We start from the raw sequence: 14,121 nt of genomic DNA on the forward strand, positions 1-14,121 counted from the left end.
TGTTTTCAGCTTTGCCGTCATCCGTCATCCTTGTTCGTGACTGAGGAGTCCTGAGAAGTCCCGTTCTCCCTGACGCTGGTGGCCTGCGGCCTTAGAAGCCTCGATGTGGATGACGTGTGGGGGAGGGCCCGTCTCTGGACTCGGGAAGGACCCCTGGTGACCCACAATGCTTTGTGCTCTGACCTCCCCAGGTGCACGAGGGAGACCAGCAACCCCCAAGAGAAGGCCCAGGGGTGTCTCCAGAAAACTCGTCTAAACAATCTTCTGGGCCCTGCTGCTGTTTTCACTTCCACCTTTTCAGAGGCTAAGAGCTCCCCCGCCCCGCTTTCTGTTTTTCTCATTTTATGCCAGAGGCTAAGGCTCTGTGGATAACGATGGACCTTCGAGGGAGGGAGCACGAAGAAGTTCGTTCCTTGTCTTTGCTGCAGGACCCCAGGGCGGAGTGGGGCCCGGCCCCTGCAGGCCTCTGGTCTGCTGGCCGGCGGCTTGGCCGGGAGAATGGTTGACAGGTCTGCGTTGCGACAGGGGCTGGGAGGCTTGAGGAGCGAGTCTGGGGTCTTCCGGAAGACCTCGGGATTGACTGAGTTGCGGCAGAAACTCTGACCCCGAGGCTGCCCTTCTAACTTGACCGGTGTGGGTAGGCGTCCGACCCGCTGACCTCTGGTTGCAGTTCAGTGATGCTTCTGGGGGGACCCAACGTAGGGGGCTGAGGGCACTGGGCCCGGGTCTGGAAGCTGGCTTCTCTTGGGACTTAGAGATTAAAACTGCAGAATGGCCTTCCATCTTCACCTCACCTTGAACTTGGCCTCTTGGATGAGGAATTGGACCCCAGAGCGAGTCCGTGATGCAGCCAGGGTGGTGTCGAGGGCTCCCGCCTCAGGGTCCTGCCCTGCCCTCCCCGTCCAGCCTCCCCTCCCTCCTGCCTGGTGCAGAGTAGCTCTGGGCACATTTGAGACCTCTGTGGACCTCGGTTTCCCCCCTGCAGTCCCGTCCCCGGATCCCCTTCCTGCCTGGGCACCCTCCCCTTGCATTCGGGAACATGTGTTGCAGCCTCCTTGTTCTTGCAAACCCCCCCCCGACCCCCCCCCACCCCCCGAGAGGCCAGTGTCTCTGTCTCAGTGTTCTTACCCCATAAAACGCCGAGTGTGCTGGCGCTGAGCCCAGGGGGGTCTTGAAGGGTTTCCACGTACTGTTTTAAGATCCTCTGCTAATGAGGGCCCTGCAATGCCAAGTGTTCCCATGTCTGTGCGTGCCAGCGAGAAACTGGGCACCACTCACAGCAGCCAGTGGCAACTCCTAGCGAGCGACAGGGCGGAGGCACGGGCCCCTTGGCCGCCTTCCTGTGGAGCCTCTCCAGGGCCTCCTGGAAATCCCAGGCGCCCTCATGGGAAGGGGGCATTTGGAGCCGGGCCGGGCCCTGCCGGCCAGGCGGCCTCAGTTTCCCCACTCCCAGCAGGGGCTGCCTGAGCCAGGACGGGGAGGGTAGCGGCTGTAAGGATTTCCTCAGGCAGCCGGCAGCCCCCCACGCCCTGCCTGACCTTAGTCGATGCCCCCTCCCCCTCCCGCAGGCCCCAGATAGACTGTGGGATTTGCCAGGAAGTGGCTCGTCCATTATGCCTCTCGCCTCTCCCGCTGTTGAGGTCAGCTGCGAGACAGAAAGCGATGGGGGTGCCTGTCCCCACACCTGCCCGAGGCCTGTGGTCAGGATGGGGGCGGGGCCCGAGGCCCCCCCGAATCCCAGCACCCCTCAGGGTGCAGCCTCGCCTCCCCTCGATGTCCGGCCAGTCCCCACCTCGCTGCCAGGGTCGGCGCCCTCCCTTCCTGGCTTCCTCGGTCCAGTGTGGCCGCACGGGCCCTGGGCCATTGCTCTCACCCTGCAGATGAGGAAACCGAGGCACCCGGGTGAAGCGACTTGGCCAAGGGCGCTCGGCTGCAGAGTGGAGGAGGGAGGGTGTGCGCCCACCCCAAGGGCCGGGCATGTGCACGCACCCCAGCTCTCTGGCACTCAGCCCAGGGGGGCCGCCTCTGCCCCCTGCACACGCAGGAAGGTGCCAGGTCAATGTTCGTGGACAGACTGACGAAACGACCTCTGGGTTGAGGGAGTTGGAGGGGGACGTCTCTAGGGACTGAAGGAGGCAAGGCTGGGGCACCCCGAGAGCCGCCTCCCCTCCCACGCCCTGCAGCCCCCAGCTCTGGGGGCTGAGACAGTTGCTAGAGGGAGGGACGGGGCCCCTCCCTCTCAGCCGTCTGCCCCTGAAAACCTTCCACAGGTTGGCGGTGTCTCCGAGCGCCTGTTCCAGGCATGGTGGGGCGCCCACATTTCTGAGACTCCCCGCTCTCCGATGCCAACACAAGCCTGCCTTCTCTGGGGGCGAGGGGACAGTGGGTCTTCGCTCCTTGGACATCAGCAGAGGAGGCGGTGGGGGAGGGGAGCACGGTGAGAACTCAGGCCTTGAGACCAGCTCCATCTGGGATCCTGTCCCAGTCACGTCTCCTGATGGCTGTGTGGCTTTGGGAAAGGAGCTCAGCCTCTCTGAGCCTCTGCTTATCCAGAAATCGGAGCTGCCTGTGAAGCACAGAACAAAGTGGTGTGTGTATAAAGATGTTTCTGGAATACGGGAGGCACTCCTAAGTGCTAGCGTGGCCGTGATCATTGAGGGCGTTGGTAGATGGGGCCTTGCTCCCGGGAGGAGGCCCTAAGGGCGCGGAGGCCACCTGAGTCACCTGTTTGGGCCAGCCTCACGCCCTGGGCAGGAGGACCGGAGGTAGGTGTGTGGAGCGGTGGGACTGGCAGCCACGGTTGAGGCCAGGAGACCAGGGCGGGGCGTGCCCGCGCCTGCTCGCAGGGTCCAGGAAGACAGGTATTGTTTGAACCTGTCCACGTCCCGGGGCTGAGAAGCCGGGGCCAGGCCTGTAATTACAAGGAGGAGAGGGCAGAGGGGCCGGCCGGCTTCCGATGGCCTCGTGACATCCCGTGTGCGCAGGACGCGGTGCGGGAACCCACACACCGGGGAAACTGAGGCAGCCAGCCCACAGGGCTCGTCCAGGGCGGCTGGAGCCTCATCTGCACATTTCAGCGCTCTCCCACACGCCCTGAGGCCGCGGAGCAGCCGTTAGTGAAGCCACAGCAGGAGTAAAGCTAATGAGTGGGCCCCCACCCCCCCCCCATCACCAGCTCCCCTCTCTCTCGACAAACAAGTCTCTCCCCCTCCCGTTGCATCACCGAGGCCCGTTGGCCTGTGGCGTTTTACAGCCTCCAGGCCTTGGTGTGCAGCCCTCGGTGGGGGCGGGGAGGGGCCTTGGGGCAGCTTGGTGGCCTCGTGCTGGCCTCCCTCGGCCCTGGGTGTCTCCACCCCGGGCCGGTGGGATGACGGCTTTGGGGGCACAGAGGGTGCCTCCCCTGGGGTTAGCTCCCCGCTCCCACCCACAAGCCTTCGTTGGCAGAGGTCCCGAAGGGCGGTGAGCGGAGTGGCTGTGTGGGAGAGCCTGCTGTCTGGCTGGTGGCAGGCAGGATCCCGGGGGCTGAGGAGTGGGGAGTTGGCCAGACTTCCTGCCTTGTGGTTTGGCCCCTCCTGCCCGGCGCGCGATGCCCTCGATAGGCCGGCCAGCTTTCCTTGGGGGGGGGCGGGGGGGGCCGCTCCTCGTGGAGTGCGGGGCACTGCCCACCAAGGTGAGAGCTGGGGTCCCAGACCGAGAGGGGCCCAGCCACACTCCCGGCCTCTGGAGGTTCCGTTTGCTCTGTGAGGGGCAGCGTGCGTTGCCGTTCGACCCTGGACTGTGCCCCGGATAGCCGGGTTCCCGTCTCGTCCCCGCGGTTGCTAGCTGTGTGGCCCTGGGCAAGCCGCGTAACCTCTCTGGGCTCGATCGTCCCCTACCTGCGCGGGGCTGCTGCGGGGCCCACCTGCGAACGTGCCCGGAAGGGACTCCGAGCGGCCCCTGGCGCCTCAGACCTCTCACCGGCGCGAGGTAAACGTCTCATTCTGCAACCCAGGGCCTGCGTGTGGAGGGAGGAGGAGGTCCCCCAGGACGCCCGCTGGCGGCCTCGGGTTTGCTTCGTTGACTCTGCTGGCAGTGACGGGGCCGGTGATCTGCCAGACGTCTCCTCCCAGGGTCCCGAGAAGATGTCACGTTCCTTGTCCCCCAGGCCCCGACACCAGGGTGTGGATAGTCCCGACCAGGTAGCGTTGCTTTGAGGCCGGTCCCCCGTCTCGCTGTCTCCCCCTGGCCGGGCAGCAGGCACCCGATTTGCAATTTGCCAGCAAGGCTTTTCTGCACCCCCCTCCCCACCCTGTGCCCGACACCAAGCCGGGAGCCATACTCGTACCTGTCGCGTTTATTGAGCACCTATTATAGCCCAGGGCTTAGCTTGGTGAACCTTGAGCCCGTGAGACAGGGACCCCCGCAGGTGGCCCCCCCCAGGCCCCTTGCTCACGGCCATGTGGGAGCTGCAGACACTGACCCTGGTCTCAGTCCACGTATGGCGGTGAGGCCGGGCAGACACACGTGCTGGTGGCCGGGACAGACCGACAAAAGCCCTGTGGAGCCGTGCCGTTCGCCAGGGCGGTTAGACGTGAGCGGTGGGAGGACCAGAGGCTCCCCGGGAGAGCGGCCTGGTGGATGGGACAGAAAGAGGCCCCCAGGTGGAGGCAGGAAGCTCGCGGGGGGTGGGGAGGTGGGGAGGGGCCGGGCGCCCACCCCTCTTCCAGAGTCGAGGCCCTGGTCGCCTCGGGGGGGCCCGCCGGCCCTGGTCGCCCTCTGACTGGGACCTCCGCTCACTTCCGATGATGGATAAAGACGTCCACTCTCTCTCACACAGGCGACCAGAGCCGATAATTAGCTTTTAACCTGTCCCTGCCGTTAACTCGAAAAGGCCACCATTTGTTCCAGGGAGCTGCTAGAGTATAAAGAACTGAGCGTGGCCAATTTTGTTCAGGATGAATTAAGACTTGTAAATGTAGAATGAGTTCATCTATTTAATTAAGTAGCAGCAATATGGATGTTAAATTAAGTTCACAGCAGACGTGCCAAAACAGTGTTGTAAAAATACTGTCGGGGGCACGGGGATTTGGGGAGGGGCGCGGCTGGCCCCCTCCCGCCGCCTCTGAGTGGCCCTGTCCCTGACCCGGGTGAAGCCCTGACCCGGTCCTCACCTCCTGCCACCCTTGAGCAGCCGGGGGTCCCCTCCAGCGGGCACAGCGTAGCCCCGGACAGACGCACCGTGCTTCCCGGGAGGCACCGTCTGCCTGGGCTCCTCCTGGCCCTCCTCTCCCCCTGCCCGCTCCCCTCGCCTGTGCGGGGGGCACTGGGGGGCTGCTAAGGGAGGCTCCTCTGGCCCGTGACCGTGGGCAAGTGCTGCCCTGCGTGGGGAGGGGGACAGAAAGGACGGGAGCCTGGCTGGGGAAGGGCCCTCCACCAGCAAGGAGGGGGAGCTGGCTCCCAGCGTGCGGGCAGGTTGGGGGGGGGGGGAGGACGAGGCCACCTGCCGGAGCTGGGGCCCCAGCCCCCCTCCCGACCCTCTCTCAGCAGCCCTGGCTTCTCAGAGAAGGGGGTCACTCCACGCTGGGGGGGCGGAGACCCCCTGGAAGGCAGCCCTTCCAATGCCAAATCGAGCTGCCCCGGGGAGTCACTGAGGCCACATTACAGCCCCCCTAGGTCATCAGCGCCCCGGGTGGGGAGCGGTGGAGGGCTTGTGAGCGACAGCAGTGGGCTCATTACGAAGCGCAGGCACGCGGAACCTGGAGGACAACACGGCCGACCCTGCCCTCCAAGATGGCCGTGGACCCCCCCACCCACAAGCGCCTGTGGGAGGGGTCGTGGGAGGAGGGAGTGGGGACAGAGTCGGGGATGTTTCTTAAAGTAGGGGATTTCCTCACTGGGTTTTAAAGGATGAATAGGAGTTCACCTGGCAGGCGGTGGGGGGCGGGGAGAAGAAGGGCATTCTGGGAACGGAGAGAAGAGCCACGTGCTGAGCACACAGTAGGCGGTTCATCGTGGAGGGAGGGACCAGAGACGCACCCGGAGAGACGGGTAGGGATGTGAGGGGGCTTGAGTGTCGTGCTAATAAGCAGCTTGCAGGGACCCTGAAGACGGTCACGCGTTCGGCGCCCTGCTGGCCTGGGCACGTGGCAATTAGTGGGTCCAGTGGACAACCCCCCCTGAGCTTATAGTCAGAGGGAGGCCACAGATAAGAAACCAGAAAACAGATAAATAAGCATTAGGTTGGATGGGGGAAAGCGATACCGAGAAACGGTACCAGGGTAAGAGGGATCGAGCAGGGGAAGCTTGCCGGCTTTTTATGGGGTAGGGTGGTGGCGGTCAGGGAGGCCTTTCTCTGACACTCTTTAGCAGAGCCCGGGGCGGGGGTGGGTGGGGGGAGGTAAAGTGACAGGGACGTCTTGTTTGCGGCAGTCCCAACGCGTGTGCCTCTTGCTGGCTTCAGCAGGGTTGTTAATAGAGCTCCTTTGTGGACAGAGGAGATAACACAGGTTACAACAAGGGAAGGGCAAGTGCAAAGGCCCTGAGGCAGGCGGGACAGCCAGGAGGCCAGTGAGGGGGAGAGAGGTGGGCCGAGGGCAGATAGCACAAGGTCCCAGAGAGGGTTGTCAAAGGCTCGGCTTTCACTCAAAATGAGACGAGGGCCACGGACGGTTCTCTGTGGCGGAACAGGCCTCCTCGGGCTGCCGTGCCAAGAACAGACTGCAGGGGGCGCCGGCGGCAGCCGGAGGCCAGGGAGGAGGCACTGTCCAGGCAGCGAGGTCTGGGTGAGATGTAATCCAACTCCAGACGCGTTTTCAAGAGGCGGGTGGGTCCTTTCCAGGGTACGGGCGCAAAGGGGGTCAGGCTGTTGGGAGATTTTCAGCAGAGAAGGAGCACGATCCAGTGTGTGTGGGCAGCTCGGTGGCAGGTGGGTGCGGCCTCTGTCAGAAGAAACAGCCTCCTGGTTGGGGCTGGTGGAAGGTCCTGGAGGCCTCAGTATCTGGCCTGCAGCTCTGCTTGACTTGGTTCCCACGGAGCGTCTTGCTTATTTTTTAAAACGTATTGCCAACACTTAAAAAACAGGAGATTTTTGAGATTTTTTCTTTTTAACAAGTCGAAATCTCTATTTACGCTGGGTCTGCGTTCCCGCTCGGCACCTGTTGGCGGGAGCTGCCCCCCGCTTGTGCCCGGAAGGGGCACGTGTCCTTCTGTTTGCTCCAGACACCCGTCTCAGGAATGCAGGATCCCCTAGACTTCACCCTGCTGGCCCCCTTGGCCCAGCCTCTTGTGCAGTGTACAACCTGCCCACATGTGTCTGGCCTCTCCGCCCCGATTGGAACCAGCCCTTCAAGTTTGGTAGGAAATGAGAGGCTTGTCAGGAAATCTCTGCGAGTTGTGCCTGCCCTCCTGTCACCCCTGGCCCCCCAGTTTCCAGCGCAGCCGTCTGCCTTGGCTCCTCGAAGCCTGTGGAACCATTTAAAAGGCTCCTAACGATATTGATCAATCTCTCTAAAATGGATTATCCCGTTTGCCTCCCAGCCTGACTGGATGCCCTGGGTAAGATCAGAAAGGAATTATGTTAGCCGGAGGCAGAGGGAGCAGGGGTGAGAATGTATCTCCTCCCCGGTGATGCAATCTTATCAGAGCTGAACTTTACTCTCCATCTTGGGATATAGGATACTTTGGGGATGTCGGAAAGAAATAATCATCTTACGATTTGCAGCCTGCTCGACACCGAGCCAGCTGGGAGGGGTGGTGGGGGGGCCGGGGAGGCTGGAGCGAGGACCATTTTTCGTTGGAGCTCTTCCCCGGAGAAATCAAGCCCTCTTAGAAATCCCTCTGGGGCCCCAGCCTTGGGTGGTGCGCCTGCGACCAGCTCCGTCAGGATTACAGCCCCGCGCTGCTGGCCCAGGGGACAGGCACGTTCATTAAAATTTGAAACACAAATGGAAAATTGCTACCTGCAGCCTCTGTGAGCAACCAGCAGTGGATCTGAGTTCCCGTTAATGGATCGAACGCGGAGAAAAACAATTACAGCCACCACCACGGCCATTCCTTTGGCGATAGCGGGGTCGCGTCCAAACCCGTCGGAGGTGGGGGAAGAAGGCACGAGGTCCACGCGATGATGGTTATTCTCCTCTGTCCCAGGGCTGAGACCCCAGTCCCCACCACCCCCCCCCACCATAGGGCACTTTTCTTGGCTTCTCCGTCACCCCGCTGCCTGCAAGGCATGAGCCATCCATCCCTGGGCCCTGTTGGGTTTGTCACCTACGCATCGGTACACGTTTGCCCCTGGCTGGGTTTCGAGACTTTTATTTGGGAGGTGATCCCCGGAGACGCAGCAGTGAGGACAGCAAATAGGAAAGGGAAGAAGCTGGTGCGGAGGCATCACTGAGCCCGTGCGGGCATGGGGAGCTCAGCCTTGCTGGGGGCCCCTTAGAGGTGCCGGGGAGCCGTCCTCCGTTGTCCCCCGTCCTGGGGCGGAGAGCGTCAGGCGCACCGTTCGCTGCCTCCGTGCGGGGGTGGGTTGTCCAGGGGCTGCTGCTGGGGAGCTGATGCTTCAGCAATGGCTTCCGTCCCCTGCCACCTCCTGACCTGGGGCAGTGGGTGGCCCTTACTTCAAACAGACAGCTCTGTCATGCGCACGTGAGCACAGCTGATCCCAGCCAGTCGGAGAAGGGGGGCCGCAGAGGCCTTTGCGTGGGTTTGGGCAGGAGAGAGAGAGGCCCTCTGCTAAAAGGTCCATCCTGGATGGGCTCCAGCTCCCCAGGACCCGAGGGCTGGCGGGGTGGGGGCGCCCCTGAACATGGGGACAGCGCCAGTGGCGTCCTAAGCAGAATACCCTGGGAGCTGTGTCCCCGCCTGGCCCTCCCACCCTGTCACTGCCCCTCACAGCCTTGCCGGGATGTCTTTCGTGCACTGGTGTTTATTTGGCCAAGGGCTGGGCCAGGGACTTGGAGTCTGAGCTGTTGTAAGGAAGTGGCGGTGGGGGGCTCCCTTGTCCCCCCGCCAGGATGGACCGGATGGCCCTGGGTCCTGAGACAATGGGCCAGGGAGGGGCCAGGTGCTAGGCCCAGGGCAGGAAAAGGACGACTTAAGGGTAAACACAGACCCGCCCGTGCAGATGAACTTGGACTTGGGCTGCAGGGAGATTGGCAGACTCTGTCCCTCCCCCCATGGAGCCTGGGGAGGAGCTGGGGGGGGTGGTTGCAGAGGCCGGAAGGGGTGTCCTGAAAGGATGACAGTGAGTGGAGAGTGCCTCGTACATTAGCTGTCCCTTCTTGCAGCTACCCCCCCCCCCGAGTGTCATCATCCCCACCACACATGCGGGGAAACTGAGGCAGGGAGGAATGTGCCCAAGGCCACACAGCTAAACAATGGAAGAGTGAGCTTTGTGCCTGGGCACTCCTGCTCCAGACCCCTCAGTAATAACCACTGTGCCACCCTCACTCTTAGAAGCTGGGCTCCCGCTGCCCCCCCTCCCCCGCCTCCCCAGCTTTGCTTCCAGCTGTGACCCTGGGCAGAGGCTGAGGGGGGGCGTGGGGGGTAGGACGGATCTACCCCTCCCTCTGGTCTGGGACTGTGGACTCCCAGGTTCCGGCAGGATTCTGCCGCACCTGCCCCCGTGGGTATTTGTGGGGGGGGGGGGGTCACGTCTGTTCTTACACGTGTGTGACAGAGAGAGGGGGCTGTGTGTGGCCCAAGACTGGTCTCACCTGCGAGTCATGTGCCCGGGGCCTCGGGGTTCGTGGTTATTGTCAGCAGACTTCAGGGGCTGGGGATTGTCCCCACGACATTACCCTTGTGCCCCTGAACCGGCCCTCACACAGACAGCCTTGACCCCCGTCTTCCAAAGCAGGGGACACACAGCAGCCCTCTGACACGGGAAGAATATGCTCGAACTCTGTGTGTCTAATCTCTTAGATGCTCTTTTTGCGTGGGGTTTATAACGGAGAGATGGTTAACGTGTGCAACCTAGAAATAACCGGGAAGCGAATGGACGTGTATACCGGGACACGAGAGCTCAAAGTCTGTTTTGTTCTTACTTTCAGAATCAACTTTATCGGATACGGTTTGCGTCCGGTAAACTACAGGCATCTCGAGAGTTGTGGTCATTGGCCTCTGACACAGGCATCTGTCTGTGCTCCCGCCGCCCTGGCCCTCCCTCCAGAAAGTTCCTTCCCAGGTGCACCTACCCAGTCTCCCTCCACCCCAGCCAGGTGGCCACTGACGACCTTCCTTGACTCCAGGCTAGGGTCTCTCCTCCCTTTGACTTCGTGGCAAAACAGCCGAAACAAAACGTAGCGTCTCATCTGGTTTTACGCGGTCAGTTCAGCAGCGTGAAGCACGTTTTCACTGTCGCGCGACCCTCGCCACCGCCCGCCCCCAGGCCTTTTCCATCATCCCAAACCCGAACTCTGTCCCCATCGGCTCCCCGGCCCTGGCCCGGCTGCCCTGTGCCCGCGAGTCGGAATCCGACCAGTGCGGGGTCTCCAGGGGTGGCATCCTTCGGGACCTGCCCGTCTGCGGTCTGTGACGGGCTTCGCGGGCGGAGCGTAATGTCCCCGGGGACCACGCGTGTCCTAGTGCGCGTCGGGGTTTCGTTCCCTGACGGCTGTGTGTGCGTGGCGTGGGCTGTGAGCCCGTGCCTCCGCGACGCTCGCCTGGGTGGTTTCCACGTCGCGGCCCCCGTGGCCGGTGCTGGCGGCCTGTTCCAGGCCTGCTCTCTCTCCGTGCTTCTGGGCGTCTCCTAGGGGAGGCGCGCCGGCCCCGGAGCCTCACGGAGCCACCTGCCCTTGTGTGTCTGGCTGCCTTTGCCCGACCTTCCGTCCCGATGTTTGTCCAGGTTGCCACGTGTGTCCGTGTTTGTTCTCTTCGTTGCCGAGCGATGTTTCTCTGTGGGATTCGGCGTGGTGCTCGGTGTCCTTTCACGGATGGACAGGCGCTCGGGGCTGTTCTGGGGGTGAGGAGTCAGACGTGCACGGCTCCAGCTCCCTGCCCGCGTCTGTTTCTTGGAGCTGAGGTGTGCATAGCCCTCCCCTCCCAGCAGCCAGCCGGACCAGCTTCTCCTGGGTGCTGGATGGTTCTGGAGACAGAAGCGAGGTGCGGCCTGCCGTTGAGACCTCAGAGGCCACACGAGGAGGCCACCTACGGGCTGGGACCCCAGCAAGGCCACCTGGGGAACCCCCGCCCTGGGGGCTTCCTTCTCCCCAGGCCGGGACTGAGGGTGGGGTTAGTGGACTTCTCCTCTGGAAGCCCCAGGCCCATCTCTGCTTAGGTTGGGGGGGCGGGGAGGGGGGGGTGCTTTTCCAGGCCACCAAGGGGAAGCCGTGGAGGGTAAAGGTCGGCCTCCTTATCAGGGCTCCCTGGAGGGAAGAATAAAAAACAAAGTCACCCACAGCCCTCTGGGCGTGACAGTTTGCTGATAAGAGGAAGGCTGCCTGGTGGTTTGGGATGACACCCTGAAAGCAGAAGTGAGTGAGCCCTTTGCTAATCTGGAGCTGCATGTGGCCGAGACCCCAGTCCCGCTGGCAGGGGCCAAGAGGCCAAAGCAACCCGCCCTGAGCCCCGGCCCCTCGGGGACCATTTGTTCACCCCCTTCCCCCACTTTGCCTGTGTCGCCACGGGGCCTGGGGGATCAGCTTTCCAAAGTCCCTCGGCTGTGGGCCTCCGGGCCCAGCCCTGCCCCTGCTTCCTTCTGCCTTCTGATGCGCATTCATGGGGCGGCTGCTGTATACAGGCTGGGGGGGCCCGGGCTCTGGGCTTTCCAAATGGGAGACGCCCCGTAAGGGCTGGGCCGTGGGGACAGTGGCTGCAAGAGGGGACTGTGACAGTGCAGACCCCAGGGCCATGAAAGGGGGGTGGGGGTGGGGGCGAGACGCAGCGAGGATATCCAAGGGAGAAGTGTCCCAAGGAGGGAGGGCCAGGAACTGCCCGAGGATTAGGATGGGCCGGGTCAGCAGCCAAGCTTCTGTGGGTTTGGCTGAAGGCCAGGAAGTTCTGCGTTCTCTGTGGGGCTCACTGGCTTGTTTCCTCTAGGGAAGTGGGGTGATGTGCAGGTTTGGATCTGGGCTTCTTCGGAAAAGGAGTAGTGGGGCCGCTCCGGGTCGTTACGGGTGGCGTGGAAGCGGCCGGGCCCCTCCTGAAGCCAGGGCCACCACCCGCGCTCCCAGGCGGGAGGGTCTCCAGGGTGTGTGCCCCTTGCCGAACGTCTGCCTCCGCGACCCCCCTCCCTCTGTCGACCTTGGGCAGGGACCCAAGTGTCTGAGACACGGGGATGTTAGCCATACCTCGTCGATGGCGGAAAGTACGGCCCGGAATGTTCTCCACTCTCCAGGTGGTAGGTCCTTCATCCACGCTCGGAGCTGGGAGGAATCTGAGGTCCAGAGAGGTCCCGGGTGGCAGGTGGCGGTGGGTTTGAACACAGCCTGTTCGTCCCTGGGCTCCTACCCCCGGGGGGCTGCCTGGGCAGGAACGGCTCCCTCACCTGTCTCCCTGCACCGAGGAGGCAGCGGCCAACACAGCCCCGAAGTGGCTGGGGAAGCAGGCCTAGCCTTGGCCACCGTGTAGCCCGGGGACAGTCACTATCGAGGATGCTCATGGGTCACAACAGGGAAGGTTCCAGAAACTCAAGCCCCGGCATGGTCCCGAGCTGGCAGCGAGGGATGGATGAGGGATGAGGGACAGATCACGTCGTGTGTGGGACGCCCTGCAGGGAGTTGGAGAAGGGGGAGGTGCCTGGCACCCATCCTGGAAGTCCCCAGGGAGGGGGGCGGGGGGGGGGAGGGAAGTGAAGGGGGGGGGAGTGAAGCCCACTCCTTTGGTGGCTCATCAGCAGCCCCAGACAGGGTCACGGGGCCCCAAACTGGGGCTTTGGGTCATCTGTGCGCCTCCGCGGTCCGCCGTCCCCGTGACAGCAGATAATCGAGGTTTGGCTGATCTTGATTGTGATTTTCACAGGCGTCTGCTCGGGCAGGGGGGGCAGGAAGAGGGTCAGACAGAGGAGCGAGGCTGTGCTCCCGGGAGCTCAGTGATTCTCGGCGCCGAGAAAAGCTTTAAAAATTCAAGGGCCGCAGGAGGGGACTTGAGCTGCAGAGCCGGACCCACTTGCGGTCACCCTTGCTGCGGGGGGGCTGCCTGGGGCCTGAGCGCTTGGGCAGGCCGCCACCCTGGAGGCCTTCCAGACCCGGCTCCCACGGAGCAGGGACCCGCACTCCTCGGAAGCTTCCGGAACCACGTTCCCAGTCCAGGTTATGGCCCGGTCCCTGTTCAGAGGCAGCTGCCCCGGGCTGCTTTCGTGTCCAGCCTGGGTATCATTCGTTCATTCGCTTAGTCAGTACCGAGCCCCCACCGTGTGCCAGACAGCTGGCCCGGTACTGCTGACCCGGTGGTGACGAAGCCTAGTGAAGTCCCAAAGAGAAAGACAGGAGCACACATCTGTCAGGTGTAAATGCAGGCATAAAGTGCATCAGAAACCCCACAGTGGGGTGAGGGGGTGAGGCAACGGCGGAGAGGGGGAGTCTGGGAGCAGACCTGAAGGGAGGGGAGGGATGGAGAGAGCCTTGTGGGTAGCTGGAGGAAGAGAGTCCCAGGCAGAGGGCACAGCCTGTGCAAAGGCCCTGAGGCGGGAAGAGCCGGGTTGGGGCGGGGAGGCTGGTGCGGCTAGAGTAGAGGTGAGGCAGAAGGGCAAGGCCAGGGCCACGTCTTACAGGGACGGTGCAACCAGTGTCTCTCAGGGGTCACCTGTCCGCCTGCTTCGATTGCGGCTGGAAGGGGAGGAGAGAAGGCACGGAGGCCATTCCGAGCCATTGCTGCTCTACCCCAAAGCCACCTGTGGCCACCCGGCTGGCCCCATCAGCAATGGGTTTTTAATTATCTAAATATTGCCTTTGCCCTTTGCTTCCAGCCGGGACTGCTGCGCTCTGCAAAAGGCAAATGGCTTTCAGTGGCTCTACTTGGGGGCGCGGGAAGCTTTTCTCCCTGTCTGATTACAGCGGAGTATAATCTGCTTGGTTTTATTGTTTAGAAACAATACAGCAACGTGGCAGGGAGTTCGGAAAGTGGATGTGGCAGGGAGGGGGGCAGAGGTAGCCGCCGTCACCAGCAGCCACGCACCTCCTGGCGTGTGCTGGCTCCATCCAGGCC

The 14,121-nt window shown here is 62.9% G+C and overlaps 2 protein-coding genes across 6 annotated transcripts in view; one reads left to right on the forward strand and one right to left on the reverse strand.

Moving 5' to 3' along the window:
- The window catches only part of GSE1 (Gse1 coiled-coil protein), a 391,234-nt gene that overhangs the window by 259,711 nt on the left and 117,402 nt on the right, over positions 1-14,121 (forward strand). The window lies entirely within an intron of this gene.
- Positions 606-2,947, reverse strand: LOC122494560. Its single transcript, XM_043599814.1, has 2 exons — positions 2,552-2,947; positions 606-2,521 (listed from the first exon to the last, which is right to left on the reverse strand). The coding sequence occupies exons 1-2, from the start codon at positions 2,652-2,654 to the stop codon at positions 1,383-1,385; spliced, it is 1,242 nt and encodes a 413-aa protein (XP_043455749.1). The 5' UTR covers positions 2,655-2,947; the 3' UTR covers positions 606-1,382.

The sequence above is a fragment of the Prionailurus bengalensis genome, chromosome E2, assembly GCF_016509475.1.
Source record: "Prionailurus bengalensis isolate Pbe53 chromosome E2, Fcat_Pben_1.1_paternal_pri, whole genome shotgun sequence".
NCBI classification, from domain to species: Eukaryota; Metazoa; Chordata; class Mammalia; order Carnivora; family Felidae; genus Prionailurus; species Prionailurus bengalensis.